Source organism: Lontra canadensis, unplaced genomic scaffold, assembly GCF_010015895.1.
Source record: "Lontra canadensis isolate GAN:19392208 unplaced genomic scaffold, GSC_riverotter_1.0 scaffold63, whole genome shotgun sequence".
Lineage (NCBI taxonomy): Eukaryota > Metazoa > Chordata > Mammalia > Carnivora > Mustelidae > Lontra > Lontra canadensis.
In genome coordinates this window covers 4,829,899-4,846,029 of record NW_022631057.1, presented here as the reverse complement: position 1 = coordinate 4,846,029, position 16,131 = coordinate 4,829,899, and the positions used below count along the sequence as shown (strand labels likewise).

At 32.5% G+C, this 16,131-nt stretch overlaps 1 protein-coding gene across 2 annotated transcripts in view; it reads left to right on the top strand.

The window, feature by feature from the left end:
* Positions 1–16,131, top strand: part of DENND1B (DENN domain containing 1B) — a 242,907-nt gene that overhangs the window by 78,455 nt on the left and 148,321 nt on the right. For both annotated transcript variants that reach the window (XM_032878198.1, XM_032878197.1), the window contains exons 4-5: positions 8,559–8,608; positions 10,545–10,664. In XM_032878198.1, coding sequence (XP_032734089.1) covers positions 8,559–8,608; positions 10,545–10,664 — 170 coding nt within the window. The remainder of the gene's footprint in view (positions 1–8,558; positions 8,609–10,544; positions 10,665–16,131) is intronic.

Genomic DNA, 16,131 nt, shown 5'->3' with positions numbered 1-16,131 from the left:
AGACTTCACATATTTTTTATAGTATAGATTGGAGTTTGAATTTTGTCAGTTCTGTGACAGTTCTGAAATATATATAAAATTATATATAAAATATAAATGATATGTAAGTATAAAATATAAACTAAATTTATAAAATATGTATTTTATTATTTATTTTATCATATATTAAAATATATTAAAATTAAGTTTCGTGTATATATATATATATATATATAATGTATTATATATATATACATACACGAAACTTAATTTTGTTCCCTTCTCTGCATTCCAGTTTTACTTCAGGCTACCACCACTCCCCTTGATTATTGCAGAAGACTTCCCGTCTTCAATCTTGTCCTTTTAAATTTTGTTCTGGCTAGTGTAGCCACCCACAGTGATAGTTCTAAAATTCAAGGCCAGTTGGGTCTGTTCTTTGCTTTAAACCCTTCAAAACTTCCGTATTCCTCTTAGGTAGGGTGAACCATGATTTATTGTACAAACTGAGAGACTTATTTATTAGTTTTTTTTTTTTTTGACCGAAAATTTATATATGGTACAATGCAGGTCTCAAGTGTACAATGAAATGAGTTTTGACAGATGCATACACCTGTGTAACCCACATTCCTTTAAAGATATAGACTTTATAACCACTCCAGGAACTTCCTTCTTGCTGCTTTTTGGTTACTCATTGTATCCCCTAACCCACCTCACAGTCCCAGGTTACCACTGTTCTGATTTCTCTTATAATAAATTATAACTTGAATACCTTTGAGAGTAAAAAGGGATGCTATTGATCATTTTCGTATGTGAAGTGTTGTGGGCAAACCAGGTGGAATGGTTTCTCTACTTTTTGTGTCAAGTCCAAACTTTTTAGGTAGCTTGAAGACCTTATGTATTCATTCCTTGGCTTATTTTTCAAGCTACATTCCCTTATCATTCTTCCAAACTTTGTACTTGTTTTTTCTCATTTCCAGACTTTTGAAGGGAAGACCATTCTTATATCTTCTCTTCCTCTCTCTTCTCATTCCACAACCTGGTCAATTTCTCATTTTCCCTTCATTTCTCTACTTGGATGGGATTTCTTCCCTTGGGACTTTTACTGCACTCTTCCAGAAGCACTCTTCCTAAATTTGGTTTACATATCTGTCTTCTAGGCTTCCTGGTATTCTTCACTTTTCTTGCCAATGCTCTTACTATATTACAGTGTTCACACATTAATATTTGGTAAATAAATATACATAAATATATTGATAATTGATATAAATAAATTCACATTGAGTTTATCAATATATAAGTACTGTTAGACCTTATACCCTTTAAGTAAATAGCCTTCATGTAACAGGTTGTATTTTATAATTGTGTACTTATAAGTTAATTCTTCCAAACAAAGCCTCCAAGTAGTTAAATAGACAATCAATTAAAATTTTTTCAGACTTTTAAGATATACTATTATTCGCATTTTGCTAGATGATTTTACAGATTCCAAGGGCTTTCAAGGCAAAGAGAAATAATAAATATACCCTTGCTCCCAGAATATAATAATACTCATCTAACGATATATTTTTCAAACACTTCAAAGTGTACAGTCCCTGATTCATGCTTTAAAACTAAGACTCTGTTCTTAAAAGCATCAGACAAACAACAAGATTCCTGTCTGGTGTAACACAAGATTCACTATCTGGGGAAAATTAGCAGTTCAGGCAGAGTTCTGAACTAGGTTCAATGCAGGACCAGAAAGAAAGGATAATTATAATTTACTGCTCTGGAACATATCATACCTCTATTTGTCATCTGTAATACAAAAATCAGTGCTCTAATGTGTACCCTACACAGTGAATGGAGAATATGTCATGCATATCATGACAGAAGGATTATCTGCACATGGCCCAGGTATGAAGAATAACAGAAAAAATATGAATCAAGAGTTTGACAACCTTTGACTGAGGAAGAATATAAAATCAAGATTACAAAGAACAAAGAGAGATAACACTATTTCAGGGCAGTGAGAGAGACGATATGTTTTCTAAGGATACCTTTAACAATATCTTTGAAGGAAGGCTTAATTTGAGGTTGTAGAAGAAAGCAAGAGATAGTTTTATTCCTCAAGTTGGTCAGTACCTTACCTAGAGTTGGTAACTAATCTTTATTATGTGGTTTGATAAATAAATACATGAAAAAGGAATTTTATTAATAAATCCTCCTTAAATGAAAAATGTCTGTTGGCACAATTCTTAGAAGATCGTTTTAATTCAAAACAAGTAGCTAATATGAGAGCCCAAAGTAAGTTCCTACACGTATTGGATCATGAGATATGCATATGGTATAACTTTGCAGAGTTAACCGAGTCTGCTTTTATTGTGTTTGGTTAAACAGAAATAGTAGAATATGTTCAAATCTGTATCTACATGTATATCTATATCCATATACAACTATATTAAATATATTAAAAATTTTCAAAGGAGGCAGATAAATTATTCAGTATGATATTTTTCATCAGTTTATGTCTCAGGATGCTAATGTTTTGGCTAGGTCATTGAACATAGGACCTTTAATGTTTGAGTTATTCCGTAAATATTTATTGTGTAAATAAATATGTTCATTGGAATTGCATATGATGTTTGAGAATTCTTAAAACAAGTAACTAAATAATAAAAGAGCTAACAGTTGTTAGGAGATTTTTATGCCTGACATTGTCTAATCATTTGTGTGGATTTCTCCTATAATCCTCATATAAATCTCCACATAAAATCCTCAGTCTTACCAGATAGATAATAGTTTTTGCCCATTTTCTGGGTGAGGTTAATGGAGCACATAGTCAGTACCTCACAGAGCCAGAATTTTAGTATTAACTGTTGACTCCAGAGCATTGTGAACTTGACCACTGTGATTTTCCATCTAATATGTGTGTGCTTATGTGGATGTGTGCCTGTGTGTATGTGTGTGTGTATGCATGCATCTATTTTGTAGTGGATCTAATGTTAAGTCTCGCTTGTTCTGAAAATCAGGAATCATATTTCCTTTATTCTATACAACATATAGTTGCAGGGTGAAGTCATGGTAGCCTCTTGGTTGACTGAGGTGAAACTTGTTTTTTTTTCCCTAAAAATTGAAGTATTTTCCTACTTATCTTCATTCTACTTACCTTGATTTAAACGATTGACATTCAATTTTAAATACTTTAGTATTTGTAAATGCAAAATTTTATAGGCAATGTTCTATTTTATTATGTATTTCCTTTGATCTAGAAAATGTTATTAGTTAAAATAGGGTGAATAAAGCAAGGAGGTATTAATCTGAAAACAGTGGGAGGGCTATATGGTTATTAGAAAACAAAGGGAGTATTCCTAAATGGCTTTCCTTGATAGAGTTGATTAATTGTTATTCCGATCCTCAATTAGAACTTAAAGTTAACCTAGGGATAAAAATTTGAAGGCACTATTTAGTAGAATTTTTGAAAAAGAAACTTTGGAAACTCATTTGCATATAAATATATAATTTTCTTTCATCGCTTTTGGCCAAGCAAACCACCTATCTAATTGTGAATATACATATTTTTTATAATGTCACTCCACCCTGCTTGAATCTAGGCTTTGTCATTGGCAGTAGGTTAAACTAAAGTGACTGCAGACCACAGAGGTCTCTTCATCCTTCTAAGACTGATACACAGAGAACCCAAATCCTTAAAATTTATGTTTCAACATCACAGTTCTTTTTATGGCAGAATATATTTGCTTTTTGGCAGGTATTTAAATCTTCCAACAATAAAAATTCATTTTTAATTTTTGAAAGTGAAAAATAATTTGATCAGGGTTCAAAGTCTAAACAGTTTTAGTGTCAGAAATCACAGACTTACAATGCTTTCCCTAATTTAAGGAGGAATGACAAAAAATAAGTTTATTTCTAATTGAAATAGTACATAAAAATAAATACCAAGAGAAAAATTCCACAGTGGGCTCAGTTATTCTGATAGTTACTCCTTAGTTTTAAGTTTAAAATCCATTCTCTTAGTTTAAAAAAAAATGCTTCTTTAAAAAAAATGAGAAGATGATGTCTAAAGAGGCTACATCTATGGCTTACCATATTAATCTAATTCTGTCTTTTAATAAAATGCCATTTGATTTAATCACCCTATCAGTATAGCTGTATTTCCCTTGAAAATTTAAACCATCTTGCAGCGCCCATGTGAGTTTGCTGCGTTGCCCAAAAGATCTCAGTGCACAGTGTGGGAATCTCAGTTCTGTACTGTGCAGCTTGCTTGTGACTAAGCAGCTTAGTACATGTTTCTTGGAATTCATAGTATTAATTATTTTTCACATATTTGGGGTGATAATATTCAAAGTGAAGTAATCATCTTTTTAGAAATTGATGCCCTTTGTGAAAAATCAGCTTAGAATTGACAAATGGCCCCCTTGTTACTGAAATGAATAAAATGATGGATATTTGAAAACTGTTCTTATGTAATATTATATTTTTCTTGAGAACTTTGGTATAAATTTAATTATCCGATTAAAATTATTTTGAGGAATCTTAAGAAAGTATGGTACTTCAGCTTCTTTATATAAAATTACATTCATCTTGGTTAGCAGAAAATGAATAGGTTTGAATTTTGACTTTTCCTCTAGTCAAAGGCTAAGCTAAGCATAGATAACCATCCCTTGCCAATGATTAGTTTAGGAGTGACTCTGACCTTCTGGCTAATTAAATATATTGGGAAAGTTAGCTCATGGCGGGGAGGCACTTCTGAGAAAGATTTCCTCACTGTTAAAAAGAGATAACAGAAAGATATGCTTCTTTCACTGGATGCTGCTGTGTCTTCGTGTGTTGTGCTGAACTCTGGCAGCTATTTTCTGTGACCATGAGTATAGGTAGCTGAGGACAAATCCAACAAATGCAGGACGGCAAAGCAGAAAGAAGGATGGAAGTTTCTGGAATCCTTAAAGAGGATGTTGAATTAACCAATCCCTGAACAAATCTTGTCACTTTTTGCAGTGAGAGAGTAACGATTCCTTACATATTAAGCACCCTTAATACTAGTCTTATTCCTTAATTTAACAGATAGTATATTTCTTTGTTACAGTTAGTCTTATTCCTTAATTATGGGTGGTATTGGAACTAAGAGTCGAGACCCTTATGAGTCTATAGTGTAGGTGATCAAAAGTGATTTGAAAAGCCCTCCCAAGTGATTCTTATATCTTCTTACCGTCCTTCTAATTCTTATTGCCCTCCCATTGAGAACTTCTGGAGTGAGATAGTTATGGAATTGAATTAAGAGGGCTTGATGAGTAGCTGATTTTATATGGAAGTTAAGAAAAGGGAGGGTTTAGACAGCTATCATGTTTTGGTTTGGGTAGATGGGTAAATGGTGCTGCTGTTCTAGGTGATAAGGACTGCAACTAAAACAATTGTTTCAGTTTTATGTATTCTGAATTTGAGGTGTATAGGGAACATTTAAACATTGATACTAGAGAGTAGTTAGATATATAATCCTGGAGTCAGAAATATCTAGACTGTAAGACTAAGAGATTGGTAGTTGTAGTTGAAACTGTGGGTGTAAACAAAATTGCATAGGCAGATACATTTATCAGCATGGAAGAGAGCAGTATATGGAGCCCTTGAGAACATTAGTGTTTCAATATAGCGTAGGGGAAGAAGTAGTTGAGAAAGAGGAAAAACAATTACTGGTGTCAATGATGACATCTCTCATCTCATTTTAGAATTTTCTTTGAGAAATTCTAAGATCTTTATAATTATTGAACTTCAATTAGGAGGTAAACACTGCATATTTTAGTTTTTTCAAAAAGTAGATTCTTAAATGCTTTTTTCCTTCTTATTTGGTCAATTTGTAATGCCGAACAGTAGCCTCATGGGATAAGAGTTAATAAACCCCTCTAACACTAGCAATTTGCTCTCTCCTCTCTTATGAGGTCAATTTGACCATAATGCTTATTAATACAGATCTGGGATATAGTGCCAAAAAGAAAAATCCAATTTATAAATTTTAATCAGTCCTTATTTCTAGTCATTTCTATGGTAGTAAATGTGTTGTTTTTAGGGTAAGTGCATATTATATATGTGTTATGCCCTTTGTATTTTGCTATTCATAATTGTATATTCTATTTCATTCCTTTTGTTACATTTGATGTTTTAGTCAGAGTGTTTTGTATAAAAATAAAATATTTTAGAGAATTAAGATGATTTGGAAAATTCAAATAATTTCTCTTGGCTGAGGAAATTAGGTATTTCCTGGAAACAAAAGCCTGAAGAAAATAGAAACATAACTTTTGAAGAGTTTTATCTTAAACCTTTCACATAACCTATGGATCCCCATCTAGTGTGCATGTGTGTGTGATATCAGAAACACTTTATGGTGGAAACATCAGCCTTTCTGAACACTTCCAATACATATAAAAGTACAATTTTCAATTAACGTTATTGTTAAAAATCCCCCCCCCCAAAAAAAACAAAACTTTTTGCATGTATCTTATTCCTCCCTTCAACCTCTCTCTCTCTCTCTCTTTTCTTTTTTAACTTCAGTTTGAATAGCACCTGTAATTAAGGAAGAAAACCTGAGCCCTGGGAGCTAGGTAGGACTTTCAGCTATTGATCTGTGTAAACCCAGCTTATACTGTCAGGGGAGAAACAGTCAACTGCTGAGCTGCTTTGTCACTGACATAAGCTGAGAGAGGATTTTTTTGTCTATACTGTTTATACACTAGTCTATAGACCTGCTGGCTGGTTGAATTTTAAAGAGTGCGGAGGTTTAAAGACTTGTCCCCTGAGGGATGCTTCTGCCAGTTGGGAAGCGAGCTGAGGCTGTTTTGCAGAAGTGTGTGCATGTGTGTTGCTTGTGGAAGAAGGGAGGGGGAGGGTGTGAAAGACTGAGCAACTATGGGAAACATTCTTCTTAATTTGAGTCTTAAAATTGATGTGAAATATATTACCAATCTTGGTATATTTAGAAGGAGATAGTTTTGAATATGTATCTGTTGTTACAAAAATTATATGAACAACTTTGCACGGGAGGAATATCGAAATAGTGTTCATATGTGTAGTAAATATGGTAAATGGCTTCACTTTTTGTAGCACAAGATACAGATTAGCAATGGACAAATGAACTGTTCTTATTTGTAATAAACTGTTTTCCATTTCAGTAATTTAAATTCTTTCAAGTTTAATGGCTCTTTTAATAACATTTAATAGAATTTTTTCAATAGTAAAACAGCTTTTTCTAAAGATGCTTATATTTTTAAATGAGCAGGGTACCTTGCCCTAAGATAGAAGGATTGCTTTTTTTACATGCTGCTTTTCTTTCTGTTTCAGTGTCTTAAGGCTCTCAAAGCTCTTAGGTATTGGCATTGGAATTTTATAGTGTTTTATTATCAATTAATACCTTATTGCAGTCTACACTTTAAAAGAATGTGAAAAATTCTACTTTAAAACACTCAGTACTAGGTTTCTGTGGAGGGATTAAATATGCAGGTACTAAATAATTTCTCTGGATGTAAATTTTGTTGATAAAGAGGTAGTATTTTTGTTGGGGGGTGACTACTACATTAAGATATTTGTTCCTTTTTCTTTTTAATAGGAGACATTCTCATAAATCTCTGCTTTGTCTTGTAAAATCACCTGACTTTGAACTTATATGACGTTATCTTCAATTCTAGAGCTTAACTTTATAATCAGAGTTAATTTTTAATTGTTTTTCATGTATAACAAAATAAATCTTTTTCTGTTTTTTGCCAAGTATCTGACAATTATTCATATTTTGTTATGATTATAATATGTATGATTTCTAAAAGCTTATAAAATTATTTTATAATGACTGTATAAAATCACTGCAGGTTATTTTCTATGCTTAATTAAAACACTGATTTTCATATTAGGCAATTCATAAATGAAAGTGCACAGAAGCTATGTTGTTTTAAATTTAAAGGCTTAGTTTTAGATACACATTTCTTTTTTAAAGAATGTTATTTGAGATAAACTTAATGTTACTGTTGTTGAATTTACCAAGAGTTGAAACATATAAATGTGTTTCTTTAGCTATAGAAAGTCTTTTTTTTTTTTTTAACTGTTTTACTATGGGACATGTAGGGTTGTTATACCTCTCAGTAATTCATGCTGCTGCCAGCTTCATTCCCTTTTCTCTGCCTGCATTTTAATTGAAACAACATTTATATTTTTGAGCCAGAATCTGTCAGAAGTCCCTGTGGCTAGTCTGTGGTACAAGTAGCAGCAGACGTAGCTTACCCATATGGTGCGGTGCTTCTTGTAAAATCCATATGGCCTTGTTGAAGGGAATCCCAGCGGGGATGTGAAGGGTGTTAATACCCTTCAGGCCAGGCCTTTCCCTCCTGGGGCTTCCGTGGCATTGTCAGTGCAATCTGCCAAAGCACCAACTTAATTCCTTTTTAATAATCAATTATTTTAGTCTAGGAACCTGTGCTGGTTTTCTTAAGGAAAAAACAAAACAAAACAAAACTTTTTTTCCCTCTAGAAAAGGTCTCAAGAAAAGTTTTGAGTGCATCTTTTAAAATATTCTAAAGTTGTTTTTTTTTTTTAATTTGCATTTGCAGGATGTACTACAGAGTGTACCCAAGTTCTGTTTCCCCTTTGACATTGAAAGGTACAGTATAAACTGTCATTCAAAGTAACTTCAGCTCATTTTAGTGGGCACTTTAAAATTGTTTGATGTGTTTTTTAATAAAAAGAAATGTACTTTTCTTCACTGCTTTTAACAACAAAAAAGAGGACTAGAGTTTCAAAATTAATAATATTTGAAAGGAAGAAGCCTTTTTGCATTATTATATCTTTTGTTTTCTCTGCTATGGTCCGTTAGAAGTTTAAAGGTTTCATTTCTTCCTTTTGCTCTTCAGGTGCATATTGTAAGCACCTGCAGAAAAAAAATATTACTATGTCCTTAATCAGAGCCTTAGAATTGTGTCTTTTAAAATTAGATGTATATATCCTGGTTTCTATCTCACTTCACCCTAATTGAAAAGACCATCTGTGTGATATTGTAAAACTCATGGCTAGTTGTCTCTCAAGAATTGCTGTATAGAAATAGTGCAATATTATGGAAGGCTGCAGGGAAATCCTCCCAGCAGGTTTGAAAATCTCTTTATGTTTGTATTTTACTGAACAAATACTGAATGAATAGAGTATTACCTGTGTGTAGTTGGAATTTCACAGAATATATAGACCTTTGAGCATAAAAATATATCATTTATTGTTTTTCATGTGATTTTCACACCCTATTACCTGTTTTTTTAAGAGTATGGTATGAGGGGTTTTAAAAGAAAATTGATTTTTAGAAAATATTTTGCTAAAGATTAGTAAAAATCTGATATTTTACAATGTTAAAGATAATGCTTTCTGAATGAGGCTAATTGATACTCTAAGTTGCTGATGAATGATACCCCTTGTTTGACCTCCTTTCTGGAGAATCAGTTTGTGCGTGTTAAAGTTGCAATTTACAAATAACTAGCGAAGATAAAATACAGCAAGAAAAGCTTTCGAGGGTATGTTGTGAACACTGGGCGCTAGGGGGCACATCAGGTACTAGAGGTTCTTTTTGAAGTTTGTAAAAATTTTTCAGAACTGTCCACTTAAATGTGTATTTGTGAAATGTTCAGCATTTGAAATGCTGTATTTCCTGACAACTGAAAACAATTTTTAGTATTGGCACACTGGTAGTAAAGCAACTTACTTCTTTTTACCTAATTCCTGTGGCTATTTCAGAACCAAACTTAAGGTGTCATGGGTATTTTATCTTGGGACCAGGAAGTGGCTGTTCAGTTACGGTTGTAACAGCAAGATGATAGCCAGTAACAAGAAGTATTTATGTATTTTAAATGGGGATGAAGATTTGGTGTGATGGTTTATATTGCACCTTAGGCTGCAGTGTGATGCACAGTAGGATAACATGATGCTTAGGTCAACAATTGGCTAAAATTCCTTATAGTAAGCTTTTCTGTGGAAACTGTGTTTTTTCTTTGTGCTTGGAAATTGTTCTCAGTATATAGGTAGATCTAGACAAGAATGCTCAAAAATGCCAATAGTAATTTTTATGGTACTTTACTGGGTGAGAATGTCAACAGAAGAAACAATTAAACAGAGGTGGTCGTGGCTGCCATTGGTACTTAAGCAGCCTGATTTGCTGTCTAAGCAGTCTTAAAATAGTACGACAGGAGAGGTTGGAGTTGAGCAGAATCAGTCATCATGTCTTGCTCTCACTGCCACAGTCTCAGTAATGGTATTTTCAGATTTATGAAATATTTTAGAAGTACTTTAGGCATGTGCAAACTTAACAGTGAAATGCCTTATGATTCCTCAGCCTGTAAGGGGTTGCAACTTAATGTGACATTTGACTCGTGATTTAGTTTAAACATTTCACAGTCATTTGAGTTTTATAACATAGTTCTAGGTTTGAGAACCAACTGATTGAGAGGGTGAGACCAATGATGCGTGTAATACATATTCTTGCTTTGTTTTCCTTTAAGAAAATTCTCACACACAAAAAAAACCACATTAAAGTTTGATATAATATTGCTATATTTTAGAGTATCTCAAAATCAAGTTGGACAGCATTTTACCTTTGTACTGACGGACATTGAAAGTAAACAGAGATTTGGATTCTGCAGACTCACATCAGGAGGCAAAATTTGCTTGTGCATCCTTAGGTGAGTATTTGTAGTAAAAAAAAAATTGAAAGGATTAATACATTAATTGTGCCTTTTATACTTCGTTATGCTTAGGATGCTTAAAATATGCATAATATTTTTTTCTTATTTGTTTTCTTTAGATCCAAGTAAATTAAAAAATAACTTTATTTTCTATATGGAACATCAATTAAATTTAAAGATATACCAGTAACAGTACAATTTTTCTTGAAAGAATTGGCTCTTTTAAGATTAGTTTTTGTGGGTTTATTTTTGAAAAATTAGATATTAAGATGTGAGTTTAAATAATATATATTTTACCTACTAAACAAGTTGCAAAAAAATCCATTAAACTAATGCATGCTCTTTTCTGTCACTGACCCAGAACCTGGATTTTTGAAAGTGAAGTACTGCTTTAAGACAAAGGTTGTAACCTGGTGATTCTGGACAAAAATGTTTAATAGAGATGTTTTATTTGCCCATATGGTATTTTAAAAATTTTCCAAAGATGTTTCTAACTTTATCAGTTTTTGTGAAATTTTGTGTAAAATTCAAGTTTCTAATTTCTTTTGGTAAATGGGAGTATTTCCTGGCTCTGGTCTTTCACTTTCCGGTAGGAGCAATATGCTGGAACTAAGCAATGGGTGTTTAGTTGTGTCATGAATTTACTGCTTTGCCACAAGTCCTACCTGACGCACTTTAGTCATTTGCCTTGACTCAGTAGGTAGTTAAGAGTGTGTCTCCTTTTTGTAGACCTAGGATTTGAGATGCTGACTGTTTACAAGGAAGGATTCTAAAAATTAGCTTCCCTTTGTTATGTCTTGATGAATCCGAAATCCAGATATATTCCATAAAAATATTATCCTATAGCATGGTTATAATATGGATATTGGTCAAGCTATCTTCTGTCGAAATGTTTGTGGGAAAAGAAATAGCATTTAATTTAATAATTAAAATGTTATAAAGAAAACTTTGGTATAAAATTGATGTTCGTTTGCTGTTTAGCTACGTTCATATCATTCTTTGAGGTTTAGGTTATAAATTTACCCAGAACATTTGTTGGAGTTGGAGAATTTTCTTCAATCTTTATTTAAAAGTAAATGCTTAACTGCTTTATAAGTAATAGAATGTGGAAGTTCCTCCATTCTTTCTTCAGGCAACAGCTCTTTCATTTGGATAATAATTGTATTTGAAACTTACGTTTGATCTGGAAGAGTATTATACTTCAAACTATAGGTTGATTCTTATAATTTGAAGCCAGTTGATTGTACAGTGAGAGTGGGAGTGGCATGTGGAAAATGGGTAAGGAGAGCTCCTTTTATCATTGTGTTGAACGCTGAAGGTTCAAAAGCTATGCCTTAAAGGGGAGTAGAATCTTATCTGCTCTGCCCAAGACAGGTTTGTCCTAAAAGAAAGACCAAAGCTGTAGGTGCTTTCTGATTTTTCTCTATGAATTTTTAAATCTTTTCATTGAAAAAGTCAAGTTTACAGAAAAGTTTCAAGTTTACTACAGTAAACTCTTGTGTATACATCACCTAGATTCACAATTGTTAACCTGCTTTCTGTCTCTCCTTCGTCTCCCTCTGAGTACATACACACATACATGCAAATTCTTTTTCTTTCTTTTCCTCTTATTGTTGTTTTTGCTGACTCAGTTGAAAAGAAGTTATAGACATCAGTTTTCTGTAATATTTGAACCTGCACTTTACAATTTTACTTTACTGCCTCCAAAATGAGTGGTAGTCATAATTAAAGAGGATGAACCTTTGTCTTTCTTTTGAAATTTTAAAATATTTTTAGTACACTGAACCTGTTAATAATTAGCAAATAGTGGAGGCGCCTGGGTGGCTTAGTCAGTTAAGTGTCCAACTCTTGGTTTCAGCTCGGGTTGTGATCTCACAGGTTGTGAGATGGAGCCCCATGTTGGGTTCTGCACTCATTGCAGAGTCTGCTTGATATCCTCTCTTCCTGTCCCTCCCCCTCTGCCCCTGCCATGCGTGCTCTGTCTCTCGAATAAATAAACAAATAAAATCTTTAAAAAATCAGCAAAGAGTCACTAAATGTTCAGAATCATCCCTATAAATGTGCTTAGACAATAAATATTCTTAGAGATTTCTGTTTAAATCTAGGAGCCTGCATTACTTAAAAATATTTACATAAAAAATGAACTGTAGCTATTTCTTAAATTCCTGAAAGACTGGTATAGTGTTAATTTCTCCAAAGCAGTGGTCATTAATTTGTAGGAAACAGATTCTAAAATAGTTACAGTAATCAAGTTATTATTATCAAACTTGTGTATGTGGAAAAACACCAGAGTGTCATAGTACTCTTTGAATTAGGAATGGTTTTACCTCCAGAAAATAAAGTTATGTTACATAAATGTAATAAAAAAAGTAAAATCATATATGCCAATAAGGAAAACTTTTCACAGTATGCATTTTTGGTTATTTTATATATTTTTAAAAAAAGTCCTTTTATATTTGTTTTTGTCATGTGACAGTGCTTTCTGATAGGTAAGAAATAGGTAACAAAGCTTTATGAAAAAAGCAAAGAGTCTTAAATTGAGAAAATTCTATTCTCCAGCTTATTTTTTATTAGGAAATTTTTAAAAGATTGCCGTCTCATGATTTTAATGGGATAACATAATCTTTGTCCTGAAAAGCAGTGTACTGCATTGAGAATAGCCAATTTAGGGAATAACCAGTAAAATTAGAGAACTGTTTAGTTTTAATAGTGAAAGAGAATTAAAATGTAATGGAATTCAGCAACTTATTAAGAAAGCTGTTATAGATAGGAAAATACCTATTTTTAAGCTATAATGAATGTGTTTCTGTGAAAATAATTTTAACAAATGTCTTAACTGCTATCATTAAAGTGAATAATGGTGTTTTGGGTCCTAGTTTGTCTGTGAACTAGACCAGGTCTCCCCCACTTTAGATTTAATTTTATAATTAAAATTATAAAATTTTATAATTTTAATTTTATAATTGTTGAAAGAAAGGATAAAACTTCAGATGTACTGGAAGAAAATATTGTTGGTTTTTAAAAATCGCTGTGGGGGTGCCTGGGTGGTTCAGTCAGTTGACTCTTGATTTCAGCTCTGGTCATGATCTCAGGGTTGTGAAATTGAGCCCAGAGTCAGGCTCCACACTAGACATGGAGCCTGCTTGGGATTCTCTCTCTCTCCCTTTGCCCCTCCCCCCACTAAAAAATAAATAAGTAAAAATAAAAATTACTGTAGTTATAAGTGCCTTTATATGCCTACCATTGAATCTTGAGGCCAAAAAGATTGGCATCTTTGCCTGTATTATGATGAAAGATTTTGTTTGATGACCAATATAGTAAGGAAATTAAAAATACCAATAATTAACTAGTAGGAGTTTATCTACAACCATGGTAACAGCAAGTTAATAGCTATAATACATAATAAGTAGCTACCAGTTAATGTGACAGAACCCAGTGGAAGAATAAGAAAAAAACATCTGAGTAATACATTCACAGAGGAAATTTAAATATCATATATACCTGTGAATGATGCTCAGCCTTACTAAAGGTGAAAAAAATAAATACATTAAGATTGTAAGAAATGAAACTTTAAAAAATAAGCCTGTGGGGAAACAGACGTGTCATATGCTATGTGGGGGATTATAAAATGATAAAGCCTTTAGAAGAGAAATTTAATAATATCTATCAGATTTATAAAATCTTATACTCCTTGACTCAATTATTTATAGTTCTAGAATTTTAAATATCAGGAATATTCCCAGTAGTGAGCAATAAAGTGTGAACAAAGTTATTTATTATGGTATGGTTTATAATAGCAGAATAGTGGGATATAAATGTCCTTCAATAGGAATTGATTATGTATATTATGGTACATTCCCCAGTCTCCCCTGGCAGCTCCCCCTCCCCCTGCCAGAATGTTCTCTGTTTTTTTTACTGATGGATTATTTTCCCAATGCCTACAATAGTGCCTGGCACATAATGCATTCTTAATAGGTATTTGTTGAAAAAAATAAATTAATATAATCATAAAAATAAATTAATAAAAAGAATGGAATATTATTTATCTGTTGGGGAAAATTATATACTCATCAGACTCTAACTCAGAGAAATGTTTATGGTATGTTGTGAAATGATGAGATGTGTCAAAGTAATATGTATGGTATGTTCTTATATTGTAAAGAATAATTCATATATGTATGTGAATGTATCTATTTTAAGAAGAGCTAACAATAAGAAAGATTTATGGTTAATATATGAGTGTATATACTTATAAAAAAGACTAGAAGGATAGATCTCCAATTTTTTTTTTACTTTGTATACTTCAGCATTTATCCATTTTTTTGCAACGAATGAGTCATTTTAATCAATTTTTTCTCTGTTCTAAAAGTCTCAGATGTTAGATAAATAGCATATTAAAACTCCATGGGAATTTAATAGATCACCTTTTGTCAGATAAAGTATGTAGTCTGTTTGCAGCATAAGAGATTATTTTACTAGTATATTTTATTATAGGCACTTCAGAGGCATTGTTGATCATTGTGGTATAGCAGAATTAAGAATGGGAAGGGTTGTTTCATCCGGTGCCCTTGAACTTTGGAGTCATACATAGTGTGTGAAAGAATGACCTTGGGAAGAGAGAAAAGTATTGCTTGTGAAATGACTTTCCTGTTACCATCTTGGAGCCTGAGATTAGTGTTTTTCTGTAATTTCAACACAAAATGTTTAACATAGTGGAAATGTTTTGTGAGTTGGTAGGAGAAATGCTACTACATCTACAATTTATTTCTTATTATTTGTTTCTCTTCAACAATGCTCATTTAATTTCATTGTATCCTTAAGATGTAGTAGAAGAAAATTTGTTTAGTTTCAGTATAAAACCAAGACGTAGAATTTAACTAGTAATCTTCTGAGATGAGTAGGGAAGGAAGGTAGAAGAATTACCTACTGAACTAATTCTTAGAATTGGTTAGGGCAGTCTGCTTTATTTGAAGGCTAGAGGGTGAGTGTGTGTGTGTGTGTGTGTGTGTGTGTGTGTGTGTGTGTTTTAATTAAGGGCTGTGCTGCTTGCAGGGGTTATATGAGAATCACCTATATTGGTAGTCTGAGTATTAACTGGTGGCTGCCCAAAGCTTTGGAGTAATATTTGCATTCAGTTTTGTGTGAGTATCCTGGTCTTAGAATTCAGTGTTAATTCTAAAGCGTCTTGAGTTTAGCCTTTATTAGGGGTAAAATTTCAGAAAATTGACAAAATACTTGCATAAGCAAGACACAAATATATGTCTTTAACCATGTTTTTCTGATAACAAAAGTAATATGTTGTATTCAGGAAAATCTAGATGATCTAGAGAAGTTTAAAAAAGAAAATAAAGGACTTGTATTTGTAACATATAATCGTTATTTATTTTTTGGTGTTTCACTCTTGTCATTTCTGTAAGAATTGTTTAGATACATTTACAAATCTTTCTATTGGATAGCAGCTAAA